The following is a 22,147-nucleotide window of genomic DNA, read 5'->3' on the forward strand; positions in this document are numbered from 1 at the left end:
GCCCCATATGGCTCATCCAAAGTCCCCAAAAGTTCAGTCTCTGACCACCACCCCCATGCTTCTTCTTGGATATTTTCATTTCTAAATATTTCACCTAAACATGGGATTTCAAGAATTGTTGTCATGGGGCTCTCTCTCAAGTTGTCATTTCTAGTCCAACCCTGTCTCCTAAGCTCTTGGTTCATATCTGAGACTGCCTACTACATGTTTCCAACTGGATGTTTCATTGTTCCTTCAGTCATTATGTTTCTTTTCTTCCTTCCTTCCTTCCTTCCTTCCTTCCTTCCTTCCTTCCTTCCTTCCTTCCTTCCTTCCTTCCTTCCTTCCTTCCTTCCTTCCTTCCTTTCTTTCTTTCTTTCCTTTTTTTTTGTGGGGCAATGAGGGTTAGATGACTTGCCCAGGGTCACACAGCTAGTAAGTGTCAAGTGTCTGAGGCTGGATTTGAACTCAGGTCCTCCTGAATCCAGGGCTGGTGCTTTATCCACCACGCCACCTGGCTTCCCCTGTCATTATGTTTCACATCAAGCACAGCATCTTTCCCCACAAAATGGCTCCCCTTCCTCACTTCTTATTTCTGTCAATAGATCCTCCTCTATCCTTCATGATTCAGTCAAAATCTCAGTTCTCCTATGAAGTTTTTCTTGACCATTCCAAGCCGGACTGGCTTCTCCTTTCCTACCTCCATGCCTCTGCTCACCTCTTCTCCCTGCCTGAAATGTTTTCCTTTTTTATGCTTACCTAAGCCCTGTTCTACTTTCAAGGTATAGTTCAAGGCTCACATGCACAATTAAGCCAACTCTGATCATCCTATCATGTAATGAATCCCTTCCTTTGAATTCCTGTCACTTAGTAATGAGCATGTGCTGTTTTGTATGTTTACTTACCCTTTTCATATTTATATTTTGCTTTCCCAACTATCTTTGATGAGATTGTATCATATTTGTGGTCTCTCTCTTTAATCCCTAGCATAGTTCTAGCTCATAAAATGTGACACATACATAGCTTTTGATGACAGTAATTGATGTCATTCTTTCAGGTCAATTTTGGGATAATTGAGAGACTAAGGGATTAACTACTGAGAGCTGCCAGCATGTATTGCTATTGTTTTTGCCTAGTTAAAAACCCATGTCTTAGAGAGTTACCTAAACCACTGAGGTGCTAAGGGACTTACCTAGGGCCACTTTATCAGTATATGTCAGAATTGGGACTTGAACTCAGGTCTTCTTGACTTTGAAGCCAACTTTGTTTCTGCTATGCCCCTCTACCTATCACCTATCTTCAGGTTATATACATTTTTATAAAGTCCTCTAAAATCTCTTAATTACTCTCTCTTCTGCAAGAAGTAGAGTGGAGAGAGCTGGTATTAGAAACAAGAAGACCAGTGGTCAAGTCCTATTTCTGACATATCCTAGCTGTGACCCTGGATATGATGACCTCTGGAGGCTCTTAGGCAACAATCTGAGATTAAAAGTTGCATAGAAGGTGGTGACATACATTGGCATTTCCTCAACTGGAAGATCTGTGTGGCAAGATGTCTAGTGTTATCCCACTTTTCCTTCTGCAGAATTAAGCTCTATGAGGTTCTTTTTATCCCTGCAAAGCAAATGGAAGTCAATTGGCCAATTTTCTCTGGTGGTATGAAATGTATCTCTATGAAGCCTTATTTGGGGGAGGGAAGAGAAAGGGGAAGGGGGAAGAGGGTGGGACTTATGGAGAGCTTTCCACCAGGCCCAAGAGGAATTCTACTCGTAGTTGGGCAGGTCTTGATTTAGGAAAGCCAAGTACAAATAAGGAAAGTTTTATTAAAGAGCCACAGGTATGTCAATCTTGTTACCACTCAGCAAGCTTTGAGCTGGTGATAGGAAAGAAGTTGGGATGAAAGGAGAATGTTCCTCGCACCCATGCATTTCAGGCATGGGGAGGTATGATAAATGGGAAAGGCCATACCCTTTTCCTCTCAGTCTTTTATTTTGTTTGTTCTTTCCCTTCTTCCCTTTTCTAATCATCCTTAGCTCTACTAATGGAAAGGCTAGTTGAAACATAAGTTTCAAGATGCAATGAACAAATGGATAGAGGCGACAAAATGCCAATGAGATAAACTAGAAGAAAGACTGAGAAAATAGAGAAATTGGGATTGACTGACTCTGGATGCTCCAAACTTTTCATGGAAGCACACATTATGAGGAAGGTACTGATGGGCCCTCACTCTCTGAGCCCCTCCCTATATATTGGACAGTCAGGGGGAAGAGTAAGGGGGAAGTAGTGTCATGTTGAGGCTGAATCTTGTCCAAGGGCACCATCTTTCCCCTTACCTGTGTGGATAGAGAAAAAACCCTGTGACACAAGAACAGAACAAAATTTGATGAATGGCATCCAGAGGAATTTGGCTTTGAACTTTGGCACTTTCTCAAGGTTTAAGAGACAAAGAGAAATTTGCACAAATGAACCCTGATGACTGTCTCTGGGGCAGGAAATGCAAAGTCTCTCTGCTCCTTAGCATCAGTTTGCTATTGCTTAAGGGATTAGCAAGAGGAACAGCTGGGTATAATAGAATTATATTCCTAACTTATAAATATGCAGCCAAAAGATCATATTTAGAGCTGGGAGGGACCTCAAAGCCCATATCAGTCAAACCCTTTATTTTATATTTCTCAGGAGGGAAACTGAGGCCCAAGTTTTTTAATTGGTCAGTCATGGGATGTCAGCCATGCCCATCTCCACTCAACTTTCCTGTTTGAAGTACACATAAACATCATAGTAAAAGATGGAGTTCCCTTGTTCTTTTCTTAAAGTGGGGAAAAAACCTAAAACAGAAAGAGAGAGACAGACACAGAGAGAAAGAGAGACAGAGATAGAGGCAGAGAGACAGACAGATACAGAGAGACAGAAAGAGAAAGACAGAGACACACAGAGAGATAGAGACAGAGAAACAGAGAGACAAAGAAAGACAGAGAGAGAGACAAAGAGAGAGAGAGAGAGAGAGAGAGAGAGAGAGAGAGAGACAAAGAGAGAGAGAGAGAGAGATTTTACCATGAATTTTAAGGATTCTGCTACAATGAAGCTAGCTATTCCCTACAAAATGTAGCCTCTTAATATGGTCATTTCTTAACCTATATTTACAACTTAGTTATTTTTCAAGAAACCTTTAGATTGGTCTTGGACGCATAGAAATCATTGGTTTTTGTTTGTTTTTGGAATCAAACTGTTTGACAAGTTGAAATAACAAGTTTTCCAAAGGATGATCAGGTTATAATTCTGCCTTATAAACATTCTATTATTACATCACATCAGAACCATCAACCCAAGGTTATGGGGCAAGGAGAATGACCTTTTACGACCTTAAATCTTAGCCTGTTAGGTCAGTGCAAGAGAAAAGGGAGGTTTCAAAGGAAGATGCTGGGAGACAGAAAGCAGAGATCCCAATAAATAACAACAATGAAGAAAAGACCCTCCCATGGCAAGCCTGTGGGCCTCTTATAGGCTCTCTCAAAAATTCACTTTGTCTCCAACAAGGTTGACTTATATATAGATCCCTCATTCTATTTCAACTTCAGAGAAGTCAGTGGAAGTAGGAGTTGCTGCCTGCTGGACATTCCTCTGGTCCAAGAACAGCCTCTTCTCTCATATTGCCTGAAGGAACTTGAACCACTGAGTATTTGTACTATCTCCCTTCTAAGAAAATTTCTGCCTTTAGGCTGTGGCCCAGAGCAATCTAGTAATGAAGGCAAGGTACCATGCTGCAGATTAATTATTTCTCTATTCTTATAGACAAATGAGAGCTCTAACAACTTGGGATTTGAGAGGAGATCTGGGCCCCAAGTCCCAGATACTTTGCTTTGCTCATTTGTGCAACAGAAAGGGCAGATTCATGTGCCCCTGACAAGGAAGGAGGAATGACCTTTTGCATTTCCATTTTCTTGGTGAGGAAGGAAGGAGGCAGGAAAGGAAGGGAAAAGACTCTGCTGCTGGGTGCCTTAAGATGGATATTATAGCTGAAGATTATATCCTCGGCTTGCCCATGATGAGCAAATAGATTTGACCAAGTTGAAGATAAACACTAAATAACAACCATAATGTTTCCAGAGCCAGTTTTGTTTGACCAAGGAGGAAGAGTGCTCTGCAATTCATGGAAGAAGAAGGAATGTGAGATAAAAGTAATAGACTAAAGGTGTCTCTGATTCAAACAAAACCAGGATGTAGAAGGCTGCCCGCTTTTAAAAGAAATGGCCAGTTACAGCCACTTGTGTTTAATCTTCACCCTTTCTTTTCTTTTGATAATCATGAAAACGGGTTAGACCTGGATAAAACTGCGGACATTGTTTCTGTCTGTGGAATAGGCTCTATAGTGATTATAGGTAATTTTTCAACAATCCAATTGGATATACATGATATTCACAATTTTTAAAATATATTACTAATTCTACATAATGTAAACGACTAGGTAACCACAGTCCAAGAATCACTCGAAGAAAAAGCTGACTAGGTGGCAGAATGGTCACATTTGGACTGTAGTCAGTCGACAAACATTGAAGTTGATAGAGTTTGGTTTAGCGGTTGTAGTACATAGTAGACATCTATTCTGGTGGAGAATCCTATTAGACTCATTGTTATTTTGTTGAGATGAATCACTGCCACTCTAGGGTTTCCCTTGGCATTGGCTAGCTCTACGGCAAAGGGAAAGCCCTCCAAGTTGATGGAATAGATACCATGAGCTGTCGAGGGTGGTCTTTGTTTTCTCCAGGGTCCCAGTGTTTTTTGTGTGTGTTTGTATGTGTTGGTTTTTTTGCTCTGTTTTGTGAGCTGTTCTTTGTGGTGCTATTGTTATTGTGTTGATTTTTTTTAAAGCACAAAACATTCAATAGCTTGTCCATTCCTGTTCCAGAAACCTTGCTTGGTTGTATCAAAAATGGATAATTTTGAAGTTGAAAGACTTGCTAAAAACTGTTTGGAACATTAAATGCTTAGATGGTTGTGCACCACACATACTGTGGTGCAGCTAGGAAACAAAAACATCACAATTATGTCTGATGGTTAGAAAAAGCTGTTGACCACACTTTGAAATTACTGTTGCTTTCATTGCTGGCAGCTTTGAAAGGCCCCTCCTAAGCTCTTCTGTTAAATACATTCATTGCTTTCATGTTTTTCTTCTGCGTATATTGTCATAGCAATTATGGGCATGATATCCCAGCAACAAATGGAAAACCTGGAAATTATAACACATGGGAAAGTTGTCTCCTTGTTAATGGGAATTAACTGGCATTCAAACAAGAGTCCATTTAAATGAATGAGTGAGTTAATAATATCCTACTGTGATTTGAAACTATTCAGTGGCATTTACACACACACTGGCTAAAAGCTCTCAAGCCTGGTGAAAAAAAGAAAAAGAATAAATGAAAGAAAGAAAGAAAGAAGAAATGGAGGCACTTCCATAATTGAACTCATTCACTCGGCAAATTCTCATTGGAACTGTGACCTGTTGGGTCGGGCAGAATGCAGCTATTGGCCAAACAGATAAGCCAATGAGAAGTGCTCCTCAAACATCTTGCCCATGCATCCCTTACCTCTACAACATTCAGAAACTCCTAACACCGAATATCACTTAGGGCCCTACTGGGACCAGAGATTTCCTGATGTGTCCAGAGGAGCCTTAAGAAAATTTTCACTTTAAATAAATGAACAAAGGCAAAGAAATACAAATGGAAAGCTACAGCTACAAAAATATGACTTTCCACTTTGAAAATAAATATGTTTCCATTTATTAAGAGCTGGTGTTGATGCTGATCAAAATATACATCCTGCAGAAATTAAGCAGAAACTAAAGGAACTTATATTTTGTTTTCTTTTTTTTTCCTGGATTACTAAAATACAAGTATACATTGTTGGACCTCTTTTTTTAATGATTTGTCTTTCTGAAGTACAATTCATTTGCTGTGGTGACCATCATTCTCCTCAAAGACAGAGAGGGAAAGGAGACACAAGTTTCTTAAGGAGTCTGGCCACTTACCCAGTTTGGCTTTTTTTTTTTTTTAAGGGACTTTACTTGACAATGGAGAAAAAGAAAATGAAAAAAAATATTTTTTCTAATAAATAAAAATAATTTTAAATGCTAGAGGCTATACATGACTATCTTTAGTATGTTCATTTATAAATGAAATCTTTTTTTCCCCCAAAGTACATGGAAGCAATATTGAAGGCAGACAAAAAAGAGAGAGATCTGTCTACTTTATTTTGTTTTCTCTCAGAATTCTTGCTTCTCCTAACTTTTCCACCAGTGATTCAGCATGTAAGAGGAAAAAAAGTCACATCACCATTTATGAAGTTTGTCAGGCTTTAAAAAAAATTAGTTCTGGTCTCCTGGGAGTCAACATTCATCTTCAACTTCTCTGATTGGTGGAATCAAGCTGCTTGTAGATTTATATTGGTTGATCTGGTTAGCCATATGGGTGCTCATGGGCTTGATTTGAATGTTTCTGGGGTAGGCATTATCCGATTCATCTGTAAACCATTTCTTTTCTGCTAAAGGGCAAAATGGGTAGAGAAAGAAGGAGGGAAAATGAGAAGTTTAATTAGTCCTGTGGCAAAGCAGTCAGAAAGTTCATTGAAAAAAAAAGGCAATCGATAGAGTTTGATGCTGAGTAATTACTAAGAAATACAGAGCTGGGGATAAAGAACCTTGGGACCTTGAACACATCTGTGATGAGACTGTCGCCAGTAGTTAGAGAAAAGAGGCAACACAGTCTTAGAAAATCTGGTATGTTGGCCAACTAGAATGGGGGAAGACGTGATTGAATTCTCTAGGCATTTTCTCTGGAGTTTGAAGGCCTAGGAGGTTCTGATAGGGCCAAGCTGGATATGGGATATAAGTTATCACTGAATGTGTCCAGTTCTGAAGAATGGACTATGAGTTCATGGATTTGAGTTGGAGTGTTGATAGAAAACAGCCATGCATCATTGAGTAAACTAGGAGCCTTTTTCTCAGGCATTCAATGTGTTCTCTTGCCTTCACATTTGATTTCTATGCTTAATATTATATCTGCCCAGGGCCACTACTTTGTTTCATCTGTGGTCAGGTTTTGTTTTAAAGAAAATGCTTTGTTTTTGCTGACTGTCTGTGTTTGCTGACCAGAGGTAGAATTCGAGATAGGGGACAATGTTACCAGAACAAGATAATATTGAAATGGCTTATAAGGCAGTAAAATGGAAGTAAACAAAATCTTAGTGGAGATGGCTCCTGAGAAGCAATTGAGAAAAAAATGTTAACAACTCAATATGAATCATGGCTTTTGTAAAGAGTTTAAAGGATCAGGTGATTTGGAGAGTTAAGTAAGAATGCCATAAAATGTCTGGCAATATGACCATGTTCTTCGGTGAATTCAGGGCAAATCTGTACCTTAATTTTTCAAAATCAATTAATTTTTTTACTTTGATTTATTTATTTGTTTGTTTGTTTTTAGCACAACAGAGCCACAACCAGAATAGAACTAATGGGACTTTGTCCCAGGGAGTCAAATATGGAGGGCAATGAAAGCACATGCAGTCCTTTAGAAGCTAGAAATAACAAATCAGATAAAATAAGAAAACGACCCAAACAAGGAATCTAGGGTGAACTCCTTCCCCTCTTACTACACACCCCCTCCCCAAAGTGAAGGCATGCTTCATGCCGCTCATCCCAGGCATAATTTATGGCTCTAATTTGTGGTACTTGCTCCAGGTGCAAAAATACCTAGTTATGTCTCTGTATCTGAGGGATGAACCATATATGTGGATGTGAAGGTGGTGGTGAAATAGCATTTGGTGCCATTTTTTAATATTTAATCCTTCATTATCTGATGAGATAGTTTTTATAAAGGCCTTAGCACAATGCCTGGTATATAGTAGGTGCATAATAAATCCATCCTTCCTTCCTCCGTCCCTCCCTCCCTTCTTTCTTTCCTTCCTTCCCTCCCTTCCATTTTTCTTTCTCCTTCCTTCCTTCCCTCTTTCCTTCCTTTCTTCCTTCTGCCAACAAAATCAAATGATCCTACATTTAGAACTAAACCTTAGAGGCAATCAAATCCAACTCCCTCAATATACAGAGGAGGAAACTGAGGCATAGCAAAGTTAAGTGACTAGTTTAAAAGCAAATAATTCTTTGTACTGAGATGGGTTTATCACTATCATGCCATACTCCTCTGGCTTAAAAATCTACCTTTAGAAATATAACAACCTTCCAAATCTTCATTTATGTCCTCTGGGACATTTCCTTTAAAAATATTAGAATGATTTTTTTTGGCTTTAATTATTTGGCTTGTTGGTGTGTATGAGTGTGTGTGTGGTTAATTATAAATTAATAACTAAAATTCAATCCTAAAATATTTTGAAACCTGGAGATCCCCAACACAGCAGTGCTTTTCTGCTGGTGGTGAAGTAGTTGGAACCCCTTAATACACCTTGGCTCAAGGTGGGGATTATTTGGTCAAAGCCACACCTTGCCTTTGTTCAGCCCCCTTAGTCCCCCTCAAATCAACTTGCCCCTGCTGCTTTCAATCTTTCTCCTCCTGCACCCCACCCCCTACCCCACTCTCCTGCTCTGGCTCTCTCACCTATTATAATTAAGTTCACTTTGATGTGAACAGATTGGAAGATAGGAATTCATAATGTTACATCCTGCACAGTGAAACTAACTGATTAAGTGCTTTAAATTATTCTCCCTGACAGAATGATAAAGTTACAATCTGTTCTGAGATGATCTACAGCTTGCCAGACTCCTACAGCTTCTTTCTACATTCATTTATCTTTTTGTCAAGCAGAGGGTTGTTTTTTTTTTTTTTTAAAGCTTCAATTCCATAGATCTTTTAAAGTCATCAGCACATCTGAATTATTAATGAGGCTTTGGAGGCAAGGCTCCTGATGGGCTGGTTTAAAAAAAGGTTGTATAAAAATCTGGGACTGTGTACACATCAAAATAATTTCAGCTCCATTTAAAAAACCATTTAGTTCAAGTGTGACATAGATGAACCATTATGCATTTGTGGAAACCAATTTTTTTGTGATCTACGATTAAGCTAACCTTTCAGAGAGGTGTAAAGTGCGATGGTTATCATGTTTTAAAAGCATTGCCGGATCACCTAAACAATTTCAAACTAAGACTTTTTCCAACGGCTTGTGCAGATGATGGTTTTGAAGGGAGTTAAGCACCGGGCTGTGTTAGCCCAGCTTGGGCAAGCTTTGATTTGGGCTCCACTGGGACCCAGCTCATTTTCTGTGAGTCTTTAGTACAAGGTTAGGTATTTCCAGGCTGGAGGTGAGAGGGAACTCTGCTGATGTAAACCATTAGGTCTTTTTTGGCAAAGGGCCTGAGACAGCTGCAATTTGCTGAAATTTTTATAACTGCTATGGAGAATAATTGTTCAAAATTTAGTCTTTACAGTTCAATTCACATTGGCATTTTGACCTTTCGCAAGCACAGAGAATATCAATTTCCTTCTGCCTTCCATAATCAAGGTAGAGTGCCCTTGCCCATTCTCACTTCTTTCTCTCTTTTTCAATTTCTTATTATACCCATCAAAGCCCCCGACCCCAACCCAAAAGTCAAGGTTAGATTTGTGTCCTTCCTGGGAGTTAAGGAAGCTTTTGTTCTCACCAAGCAATGCCAGCTTATCCATTAAAGCTATCTGGTTAGGACCTTTGGGAACATGGAGCAGATGAGAAGTGCAAATATATAAGTAGATAGAACATGGTTGTTTGATTTCATTTAATGAATGCAAATAGAAATTATACAAAAATTTAGATCCTAAATTGATATGAAACAAGGGGACACACATCAACTATTCCTGTTGTTGCTGATGTCGTTCCAACTCCAGTGCACCATGGTTAAAGCTGGGCCAATTCTGTAAATGTCGCCCCTGCCTGTACTTTAGGATGGATGTGTCCATTTATAATCTATTATATTCCTTGAGTTGTTTCTATAGCAAACTCCCTGATCATTTTGCTGAAGTGGCTGGTGGCAAATTTCAGCAATACAAATCTCTCCATGGAAGTTATTTCAAGTGTAGCAGTCATGAGGGAGAAGTAAATTTGGTCTATTAGTTCTTTTCCACAGATGAAGAAACAGAGGCAGTGGGGTGTTGGAAGAAGTTGCCTCTAGAGATGGAATGCAAAGAAAGAAGGCCTAGCCGCTTGTTTGGCATTCCTTGTGACTATATAGCAGCTTTTCAAGACTCTTTGGATTTAGGCACTCACACCATATATCACTGGCCAAAAATGCTGGCTGGCCTAGTATCTCAGGATGGTGTGTACACTGGCTTGTCAAGGTAAAAAAAAAATCCTGGTGAGCTCCTGGTTACAGAGTCACAGAATTGTGGAGCTGAAAGAAATATTAGTCATTCTCGACTTCCATTTTTTAGAGGAGAAAACTGTGGCTCAGAAAAGGGGTCTGACTTGCTTGAGGTGACAGGGGCATCTCCAGGCACGGAGCTGGGAGGCCTTAAACGTGATTCCCAGTCCCTGATTCCCAGTCCAATCTGCTTTCTATGAAACCCAAGATGCCTTGAACATAATCATTTGTTTTCTACTGTTCCTCATGATAGGTTTGGCATTACAGGGTTTTGTGATTCTTCCCTTATCAAAGGTGACCCATGTTGCATCACCAGTAGTAGATTCACATAAAAGGACAGTGATAAAGTTTCTTGAAGGTGAGAGATGAAACACCATCCAGCTGGTAGGGTCTACAATTTTGTATGAGATACCTAAATGGGAAAAGGAGGAAAGCCTGGTCTCTCATGATTCCACTCTGACAGTTTTCTCCAGCTACCCATTCTGGGAATGTTCTTACCACCAGATCAATATAAGAAAGAATGTAATATTTGAGAGAAGTCCATGTGTGTTGACTACCCTTCCACACCCAATGGAAGTAACAGAGATGAAAGAAGATAGTTCTAAGGGTTCTGGTAACTGATTAAAAAAAATAGAGAAGAGACCCTGGCTGACATCTGGATGAGGCATCTGCCAAGGCCAGACATTCTGATTCTGATATAGGAGCAATGATGAGTGAAAAGGCAAAAAGCTAATGCAGACCACCAAGGTGGCAATTCTGAATAAGGAAATGCCCTGGGTGCTGAGAGGGAAGAATGGTTTCATTCGCTGAGCTGGACCCAAGGACCCAGATGAGCAAGAGAGCAAGAATTTAGTTTGTTTGGTTTTGTTTGTTGGTTTGTTTTTGTTTTTCCGAACAGACTGTGTGGCAGAGGGAAGATGAGAGAATTACTGGTATGAAAGACTAAAAAAGGAGTTTGTCAAAGTGGAGTTCAACCAGATTTTCTACTCTACATGGAAAATCCTCCAGGTTGCATTGTCTGAAAGCTCAAAGCCGCATAACCTTGCTGGTGTAGGGATTAATTCAAAGAATCAGAGTACTGGACAGAGTTGGAAGCTTCTTCCAGAAGAGGAAACAGGAGGGGATCTTGAGAAGACTGGACTCATGCCCCCTTCCACTCCCCTCTATGCCTCTGAATCTGAGGTTTCTCTCCCATGAAGAGCCCAATGCCAGGAGGATAAGAGGTCATTGGCACAAAGAAGATATCACTTAGGTCTCCCACTATCATTTTGCTGTCTTTCTATGCCTCCCTTTCCCACAGGTTGACTATTTGGCAACTGACACAAGATCCCAGGTCAATGAACATTTATTTAGCATCTGTTATGCAAGATACTACACTAGGTGCTGAAGATACAAGGGTGAAAGATACCACGTGCTCAAGGGGCTTAAGATCTAATGGTGGGGGTAGGCAGAGTGAGGGTGCAGAGGCAGAGCACATGATGTACACAAATACCTACGTAGAATGGGATAAGGGCAAAGAATGCCGAAACAAAGCTCTGTGAGAATATTTCGACATGGTTGGAATAGGAAATGTGGATCCCTTGATGTATCTATCAAGCTGAGTCCCCAAGCTAGCTTGGCCAAATCTGGACTCCAGTTGTTTCTGCTAGAAGTTAGAGGACCAGCTCTGTGGTAGAGGTAATTGGGTCTGTTTGCTAGTTCTGCAGGTTCTGACAGCACTGTGCAATTTAGTCTTTTCACAGTAACTCCTCTCAAGAGAAGAGAACAGAAAAAGGGGGAGAAAAAAAAAAGATGCAGCAAAGGCTTCTGGAGTAATTGGACCTGTTTCTCCCACACCACAAGCTGAAGCTCAGAGATAAAATATTTGAAAGGAAAGATTTCCTTTGGATAGAAACAACAATTGAGAAAAACAGAGTGATAACAATGAGCTCCTGCCTTTTAAAGGCAAAACCATGCTGTTGAAAACCTTGCTCTTCTTACACGGAGTCTCACGAGTTTTTTTGTCTTCTTCTGTCTCCTTTCTTCACTGTGATTGCCTACAAAGCCCTCCTCTTCTATAGAGCAGGGAATCAATTTGCACATAAGTTGGACTATTTTCATTATCTGGAACTTCTTTGATTGCTTCCAGGGCAGGTTTTCAATATGAAGAATATTTTATTTGAAGGGTTGGGGGGTGGGGAAGGCTTAAGCCATGATTAGGTCCACAATACAGCCTGCCTTGCCTATTTATAGCATCAACATTGTGTCCTTCTGCTATTTCTTCTCTTTGGGGCCTCCAAGCAAGGCTGCATGGTGGATAGATTTTTGTTTGTGTTTTTGGGGGGTATCGTTGAAGACTCCAGTGAATTTTCCTCAGACAGGAAGCAGGAACCCTTCCCTGTGACCCATTCCACAAAGAAATCTGAGTTAAGTGCTACTTTTTCTTAAGGCTTTGAGAAAGAAGTGAGTGGCTATATAATTGACTGAGACACCATTTTTCTCTATTACTTGTCTTAGGAAAGGCCTGTAGTTTTTGTCCTGCCTTCTCTCCCTCTAGAGGTAAATTGTTAGAGAAATGTGACAGACTGCTAGCATTGTCTGTAGTAGAACTCTTCTTACAGCTGCAGAGTAAGCAAAAGGTTCCCTTCTACACATCTGGGCTCCTTCCAGACTCAGCTCAAGTCACCTTCTAACACGAGGCCTTTCCCGATCCCCTCCCCACCAGGAGCCTGTGTTACTCCATCAAATTACCTTCTACTGTATCTATTGTAAGTACCTGTTGTTTCTCCCAATAAGCTGTTTGAGGGCAGGGACTTTCACTTTTGACTCTGTGTCCTCAGCACTCAGTTCTGTGCTTGGCACATAGTGAGTACTTAATAAATGTTTGCCAGGTAATTGATCTAAGGTGGTTGGTTCCCTTCCTCCTCCAAAAAGGCACAGTTAATCCATCCCTGCCTCATTTTAGAATACACACACCAGGGTGAAAGGTGGAACTATACATGCACAGTGGCAGCTAAGGGACTGATGGAAAACCTCAACACATGGACATTCTTTTGAAAGTAAATCTAATGGGCTAATTTTAAATAATAATAATAATTATTATTATTATACTTGTTAATGACATTTGAACTTTCAGGGTGATAAATCTTTATTTTATTTTATTTTTATTTTTTGGCAAAGCCCCTGGTTTTGCACAAATATTGATTTTTTATTTTTAAATCTAAGGAACTTTCCTCTTAGATACCTAGATTTGGCCACTGGGGAATATAGGTAATCCCTAAATCTCATCTCAGACAAGAGTTTCACAACTTCATCCCCATCACTAAAAAACTAATGATTTAAATCAAGTCCTTAGCATTTTAGGATGAACAAGATTTCTTACAGTATCTTGTATCACATCAAATTATTTGATGGCTTCTTTTCAAAGTCAAAGCAAATAGGACTGAATGAATAGAAAATGTCTTCTATCTTAGGCTAGAGGAAGTGATTAAGTGAGTTTCTAATATGTCCCCCTTGTAAAGGTACTGTTTTCTTTCAAAATAACACTGAGGCTCTTTGTTCTTATATCCTTACTTGATTTTTTTTGTATGTATTTTTGTTGTTGTTGTTTTGTTTTTGAAATGAGTGTGAGAAGGTACAAGGTATGTGCTCTCCTTTCTCTGAGTAGAGAGATACATCCCACACTGAGAAATGTACAAATTCTACTAGGAGGAAGGGAGCAAAGAGTGGTGGAGAGGACTTTATTGGCACTCCGAAGGCATTCTTGGCTCCAATTATATCACTGATTTAGTAGAGCTCCTTAGTAAATAAAATAGTGCTTAATTTATGTTTGTTGAATTGAATTCCCTTCCGTCAGCAACACTGAACACACTATTATACAAATAGAGTCAACTCTCAATTATCTGTGTTAATGGAGAACAGGGTTAGCTCACAAGTTTAATGAAATGTACAGATAATCCCCAAATCCCATCTCAGAGGAGAGTTCTCACTTCATCCCCATCAAATCATATTAGACATACTAACAAGGAGCCACATTGTTGTTGTTTTGAAATTGAATTAATTTCCCCTTTGTGTGCACCCAGCCTCTGATCAGCATTCATTGTGGGAAGCAACACATTGAAAAGACAGGAGAGAAGTGTATATTTAATGCCCAAACCAAATAACCAGGGTCTAAATAATTGAGAGTGGACCAAATATTATACATCTAGTCAAATAACTTCTAAATTGAGGGCATAGCAAACTAACACGCGTGTGAACATTCCTATTGGTCATTCAAAATCGTTCCTCCTACTTCCAAATAGTTTTTTTTTTTAAATAAAGGAAGAAAAAAGTTAACAGAAAAGCAGGTTTGCCAGATGGAAAAGCTGCACATGTTTTCCAAAAAAAGGTTTATCAACTGGCATCATGACTTGATTCAGTAGCTATTGCCAAGATAAACAGAGAGATGTTCAAAGATGTGGACAAACTGATGATGGAGAAGATGGGATGGTGGGGAGAGGACCAAATGAGAGGGAAATGACTTTGGACTTTGAGCAAGGTATCAGGTGGGACAGTGAGGACACATGCAGATTAAAGGCAAGCTGAAGAGAGGTGAATCACTCCCCCCCCCAAAGAAAAACAAAAACCCAAGAATAACAACCAAAACATCCGGGTGGGGAAGGGAAGGAGAAGGCTGAGAGGTGGGGGGGTGGAAATCTAGCAGCAGCAGCAGTTCAGCCTTATTGCTCTTGGCCACTTGGGAGATGAGGGGTGAGGGAAGGGACAGAGGAAGTTGGAGTGTGTGTGTGTGGGGTGGGGGAGGAAGCAAAGAGAAATAAAACCACAAAAAAAAAACCCGATAAAATAAAGCAATAACAGAATAAAGTTTGTAACTCCTTTTTTTGTTTGTTTGTTGTTGATTTTTTTTTAATTCCACAAGTTTTCACAAGGACAGCGTTATAGAAGAAAACCCACAGCAGAGGCTAGGGCATGCAGAACCATTAATGATCATACCTTGGCCCATTCTATTCATCCTTGTTGCACTTTAGAGAGAGAAGTAAGCTCTGTAAGTTTTACAATGCTTTTAAACTGTCATATTTCCTGTTGAGCACTTTAACTGGCACATCCTTGTAGTTATAAATGTTCTGAGGGCGTAACTTTATAACCTCCTTTGCAAAGGATGCATGAAAATTTTTTTCATGATCCAGAACTAGTGTATATAGAGTTATATATAGTTATAGATAATATTATATATATCTCAATATATATTTGGACAAAAATAATTGGAGAATACCTTCCACTCACAGGGTTTCTAACCCATCTTAATATATATTTATATATATATATATGTATATATATAAGCAGGTGATTACTCTCCCCCACCCCCACCCATGATTGTTATGAACCCTGTGCTGCCCCTATACCCTGGTGTTGTTAGGGCTCTTGGGAGGTGCCTGCAGGCAAAGCCTCTCTGGGTTTGTCAGTAAAAGTGCTTGTCCATTCACACAGCAAGCAAATCGCCAAAAGATATATAGATATATAGATATACATATATATATGTATATATATATATATATATACCATGCTTAGGAGAGTAGGGGATCAAAAACCTATGCTCTGAAATAAGAATCATAAATCTCTTCCAAGCTGGTACAGCTGTGGCATTTTTCTCATGCCCATTCCCCAAGTCCCCCACCCCCACCCCTACTCCCCAGACCCATCTAAGAGAATTGGAAAAAAAAAACAATCCCCAAACCAACCAAAACATGCTTTCCTATTCACCGTGCCAGTCTCTTCCCACTAGCTGTCCAATCTCAAAAGGTGCCACAGTTTGGCTGTAGTGGGATAGGCTGATTATGAGGAAGTATTTCTGTAACTGGCATGTGAATAGCCTGCCTGAAGACCACTGACTTCTGCATTTTGGGGAGAGGAAAGGCAGTTTACAAGTCTTTTCTCTAACTACTATATAAAAGAGGATGCACCAAAAGTTTTTGGCCCACTGTTTCCCTCCTTGACTATTGTCTGCAGGTGGTGGGTTTTTGTTTTTATTGTTGTTGTTTTTTTCCCCTTCTTCTTTCACTTGGCTAATGAAAGTCTTTCTGGACAAGCCAAGGCATAAAGAGGATTTCTGCTCCTTTAAAAAGAAACCTAGTCCAGGACTTTTTAACCCCTTCAATTCTCTTGGACAGCTGAGGACAATGTTGCCGGCAACCATGATTTCTTAAGGGTACAGCTGCCTTTGGTCTTCGTGGGCTCCGCCTCGATTGCACACTCTGATTTACTTTTGTACATTGCGACCTAGAAAAATATTATCTGTTTCTTGTTTTATCTTCCTTGGCTGTCTCATTGTATCAGACCCACACAGTGCCAGGGATCAGGGCCTACACAAATCAACCAAGTTGGGGGGAGGGTGAAAATCCCTTGAGGATATGTGGAAAAATACTTGCTCTTTTCTGAGCATTATTTATTCTGTACATAAGGTGAGTGATTCACCTTTGAAAAGATGTAAAAGTCCCAGGAAGGCAGTTTTTAATGACTTACATCTGATATTTATGATACATATGGCTTTTCATCCCAAATGTCAAAAGGAAAAAGAAAAAAAAAACAGTTTTCTATGTGGCAGTACTGTACACAGAGACAGACCAACAATTCAATATGCAATTAGACCCCCTTTGGCTTAAATTAAATGACTAGAATTTGCTGTCTCCAGAATTGGAATACTGTTACTGTTTCTTTTTTAAAAAGTGGGATAGAAATACTTTTCAAAAGAAGATCATGAATCAGAAAGGCCTTTAAAAAGGAATCCCTGATGTTAGTTTGCTAGACATAGGTGTTTAATAATAATCCAAACAGAGGGTAGGCCTCTCAAATACTTCTCAACGTTTTATCTCAGAGAGTAGAGATAATCACTAGTTCTCCCCCTTTTGTTTGCTTGTTTTGAATAAATGTACTAACTTCTTGTGAGTATTTTAAAAAATACCCCAAAGCCCCCTGATGCATCAGCACTTCCACATTCTAGAATTTTTTCCATATAGCTCTGCCTTTGCTAAGGAGTGTTCACACTGAATAGCCTCTCTCCACTAATCTGTAGAATCATTTCTGCAGTGAGTTATTTATGTTTTTAGCATGCCTATGATTTTTTTTCCCCTAGACTCATAAATAACTTTTGGTCCGTCTGTCTGCTTAGTTGCTGTTGTGCTTAAGGGTTTTATGGTGGTAAAATAAAAATGACAGTCACATGCACACTATCATACATATGCAAAATGTGTGTATAAAAAGGGGGAGAAAATTGGAAGGGGGAGGACAAGGAAAGTTACTGTTGGGAACACCAACTGGGGGGAATGAGTGGCAGATACAATTTCACACACGGTGGGAGTGGATCTACATATTAAAGTCTTTCCTCCTGCACATACTTCTGTTTGTCCCGAGAGTCCCTGGACTTGGGGCGGTTCTGCCGATTTGCCGTGGAGGGGATGGAGTGAACAGAAGAACTTTTCTTGCTTGAGGACTGGGAGGAGTGAGAAGAGTGAGAGAGGCTGGCCCTGGACTGTCCAGCATTGTGGTCAAACTGCATCAAACAAAAGATCAGGTCGGTGGGCACAAGCTCAAACTCATATGGAGGGTTGGTGATGACGTATCTGGAAAAGAAAGAAAAAGGGGCACTTCAAGGAGACAAGAATTGTAAGGAATATCTGATACTCTTTATCTAATCTTTGAAGAGGTAGAACCCTTAGGAGATCTCCTTTAAGACTACCTCCCATCTACTTTATATTCATCTCTATGTATGGATGTGTCCCCATTAGAATGTAAGCTTCAGGAGGCTAAGAACTGGTTTTTTTTTTCCCTTTCTTTTCTTAATTTCCAGCTCCAAGCATATTCCCTAGAAGGGTTTTTTTTTTCCAATCCATTAATTAATGGCTTCAAGAAATCATCTCATCTAGTCATCTGTTTCCATGAAAGCTAATTTTCCAACCCTTTGATGTTCTGATTGTCCTAAACAGGCTCCCTCACATGTTTCAGATATTTGGTTCCCGCACAGAGCCAAAATATGGAAGATGGGAAAATGACCTGTTAATTGTATGCTCTGGCTCAATTCTTCCTTAAGCACGGTCCTAGACCATGTGCTTTCTAAGTTCTTTCCCCCTGTAGTTAGTGACATAAAACCCATCTTTCTGTCTCTGCCCTGTGTTTTTATAGTTCCACCAGTATAAAAACCTTAGCTTGATTCTGATCAAGGACAGTATTTGCTATTTTAAAGTCAGGTGGCCTGGATTGCATCTTTTATTCCCAGCTCTACCACCAATCCCCAGATAGCCCCACTCCCTCACTACTGAACGCATGACAAAGGATCTACTTCTGTCTGCATTATGGTCACACCCTTAAACTAAACCTCACTGGGGATTCTTGAAGATCAAGGAGTATATAACCCAGGATCCTGTCTCCTGAGTCTCTTTTGGTACAACAGAAAGAATTTAGAGGTCAGACAACCTGACCTTGAAATCTCACCTCTGCCACTTAGTACCTATGAAACTTTGGCCAAATGACTTCACCTTTCTGGCCTCAGTTTCCCTCTCCTACATAAAATGAAGCAGTAACATTAGAACTCTAAATTCCCTTTCAGCATCAAATCTATCATCTTATGATCTTTTAATATAGTAGAAAAGACACGATACAATGCCAAATATCCAAATAACCGCATTCTTCAGCTTTTTTTTTTTTTTAAGTACATATGGGATGGCTCTCTGGGAAGGGAAAAGGGAGAGATATGGGAGGAAATTAGGCTATGTAAAAGCAAAAGATACACATAAAAATGTATTTAATAAGCAGGTGCTTGGTCTATAAATACATGAAACATATGAATATTTGGGGTTATGCAAACACAGTGAGACATAGCTGGTGAGATGTAGGGTACATTTTTATAGATATGTACATGTACCAATATTTCCTATTTTGGCTCATAGGATGTGATGAGCATTCTCTTTGATGCTTTTTCCTTATCCTGATACCTTAACCTTAGATAATTAACTAAGAGAGACACCACCAATTTGACTAGGGGTGGGTGGGTGTTGGATCTCTGGAGAGGAGAACCATTTTTTTTTTTCTACTGAAGACATGAGCCTTGCCTGTGGCTCTCTCCCTTTGCCATTTGAGTGGGCACCTAGTGCTCCACGCCTGGGAGCAGCGGCAGAAAGCACTCACCGTTTGGTGCATTGGCTCGGTGTGCTGAGATGGGCATCTCTCAGCCGGTAAATTCCAAAGCAGAGCATATTGTAGGTCTTCAGGGCTTTACAGAATAGATCGCCATAACAACCACCATCCTAGGAGATAACAAATGAAAAGAATAGACATATATGCATACATATATATGTATATGTTGTATACATATACATCAATATGCAATTTGTATTTGTCTGAGAATAGAGATGAGGAAAGAATATTAAAGAATCCCTTCAGGGATGAGGGTACGACTCTTCAGATGGATTATCTGTGCCAGTAGTAGAGGCACAAAGCAGTCACCTGGTTAACACTTTGTAGTTGGCTGTGACAATCTCCTGGAATAGGTAATGATGGGCACAAGCTGGGACGTTCCCCAGCAACTTCACCTGAGCAGGCCTGGCTGAACTTGGGAGAAGAGCAAGCGAATCTGATTTTAATTGGAAGCAGAAAGCTTTGGGGAATGAGAGCTTTCACTCAGGAAAAGAGGAGAAATATGGTCCCTTTGAAAGAGTGATTAAACTTTGCTCTGGCTCTCAAGGACCCAGTGGGCTGTGCTTTGCTTGATTTGACGGTGTTGTCAAAACTTGCCCTAGTGATAATTAAAACCCCAGTAAGGAGGAGAGACGCCACCAAGCATGAGGGTGACACTCACTTGCAGGTAAGGACTGTGTGAAAAGCACAATTTGCAGACCTCGGCGATGGCGGGGAGAGGGTGGGAGGGAGTGTGTTTCCCAAGAGCCAAGGTCTGAATTCTGAATTACTGGCAATCACAGCTCTGATCATTTCACAATTGCCTTCCACCTGACTGGGACAGCGAACACAACCATCACTTGGCCAACATGGGACATGAAAGCAAATGCAATTGTTATGAAACTGCATTGTGAATTCAGTGGATCCTTATAGGCAGCTACATGACCTCCCGTAGCTGGTGCTAATCCAGTGGTTTAACCAGGGGAAAACAAATGCCTGCCCAGTCCAGTATTTTATCCTACTACCAATATCACCATTTGCATATGGAATCACATAAGGGAAATGGTTTATGGCACCAGATATTTGTTTGAGATAGAAATTACACACTGTAGAAAGAGAGTAGGCTGGAATGAACCTCTGAGGACCTGGGTTTGTGTCCTGGCCCCTCCATTTCTAGTTTTGGGGCATTGGACAGAACCTTTTATGTCTTTAAGGCTCAGCTTCCTCATTTTTATATGAAGGCTAATGCTACTTATGCTCCCTTTCTGGGAAAGTTGTTGGATGGATAAACTGAGATAATGCACAGAGCTTGGTGAATACCAGTGCAAAAAGGTCTCAAAGAACATGGGTTCAAATCCTACCTCTTCCAAGATCTGTACTGCCTTGGGAAATGTCATTTTGCCCATTCTTGGCCCGAGTTTCCTCATTTGTAGTCTAGATGGTCTCTGTGGTCTCTTCCAATTCTAGTTCTGTGGTCTTAAACTCCTAAGGGCTCTCTAAATGGCAGCTGAAATGTTTAGACCAGCACCTGGGACTTTTTCATAGGTACCTTGGTCTTTATCAATACTGACCCAAGCAAGGTCTTGCCTGGTCAGAGGAAAGTTAGCTGAGACCAGCTAAGAAGCAGGAGATGAACAATAGAATCATTCAATGGAACTTTCAGGAGAATTGCCGATCAGGAGCCACCCATCTCATAGAAAAAACGTCCTGAATAGATCATTGATCAGATGGGGGGGGGGTGTAGATAGAGGGAGTAGGGAGAGAAAATGAAATACTTGATTTCTTATTGTTTCATTAAAAACTGATGGCAAAACGGGCATTGTCAAACAGGGGAAGGGGCTCAGAAACTTACCCCTAAATCTGCAAAAGGCCCATCCAGCAGGGCTAACTGTGCGACCCGACATCGATCCCTGTTGGCCAATGTCTGGGGGGTGCTGTAGCCACCTCGTAAGGCATTTTCCTCAGCAATCAGGGCCTCCAGCTCTGGAGTCGCTCCTCCCGTGACCAGCGTCCGGATCAGGGTAAGGATATTGTCATTGAAGTATGTCTAGGGATATGAAAGAAACTCTCCTTAAGCAAAAAACACCATTAAAGTCACAACAGCAGACATTCAAATTACAACTTTTCTGGGTTTCTCCTGTTCAAAGTTCTGGCCTGTCTCTTCAAATAATTTTATGTTGGAAGTGAAAAGACAGCAGCCTCCAATTACTCTATTCCCTTCTATCCCATTAGGCTTCAACACTAGAGTCTTCCTTTTAAAGACCCATTCAGGCAGATTTTTATTAAAGAACTAAAATTTGAATGATTTATGTTTCCCATAATTGGTGTTAGTGGCAAGACAAGGACTGCCTCCATTTCTTATCCTTTCATGGCTAACAAGGAGCTTAAGGAAATGGAATTATAAAACTCAGGCTCTAAAGGGAAGCTTTACTTGGGCTCTGACGGCACTATTTACCCCAGCTTTGAGGCTGAGAAAGACCGGACTAGTTGCAGTGACGGGCCACCAATGCACCAGAGAGAGAATGGCTTGTATATTCCACTGATGTTGGGATGTGTCACTGGGCCAGGCCTCTGGGAGCCATCCTGAGGCCATGTGGTAAACAATTTAGGACATGTTCTGCTAATGTTCAGACATAGACGTGTGTATCAATTTAAATACCCTGAATCTGTGCCAGATAAATTTATGAT

General features: G+C 40.4%; 1 protein-coding gene across 23 annotated transcripts in view; it reads right to left on the reverse strand.

The window, feature by feature from the left end:
• Window positions 1–368: 368 nt before the first annotated feature.
• Window positions 369–22,147, reverse strand: part of KCNMA1 (potassium calcium-activated channel subfamily M alpha 1) — a 929,290-nt gene continuing 907,511 nt past the window's right edge. For 10 of the 23 annotated variants that reach the window (XM_043983956.1, XM_043983954.1, XM_043983953.1 and 7 more), the window contains 5 exons: window positions 21,312–21,506; window positions 19,472–19,590; window positions 17,686–17,910; window positions 15,287–15,315; window positions 369–6,516 (listed from right to left, as the gene is read on the reverse strand). In XM_043983956.1, the coding sequence (XP_043839891.1) occupies window positions 6,362–6,516; window positions 15,287–15,315; window positions 17,686–17,910; window positions 19,472–19,590; window positions 21,312–21,506 (723 nt within the window). In that variant the 3' untranslated portion in view covers window positions 369–6,361. Of the gene's footprint in view, window positions 6,517–15,286; window positions 17,911–19,471; window positions 19,591–21,311; window positions 21,507–22,147 lie in introns of those variants that run through there. The other 13 variants (XM_043983962.1, XM_043983959.1, XM_043983963.1 and 10 more) reach the window with 2 other exon arrangements.

Source organism: Dromiciops gliroides, chromosome 2 (genome assembly GCF_019393635.1).
Source record: "Dromiciops gliroides isolate mDroGli1 chromosome 2, mDroGli1.pri, whole genome shotgun sequence".
Taxonomy (NCBI): domain Eukaryota; kingdom Metazoa; phylum Chordata; class Mammalia; order Microbiotheria; family Microbiotheriidae; genus Dromiciops; species Dromiciops gliroides.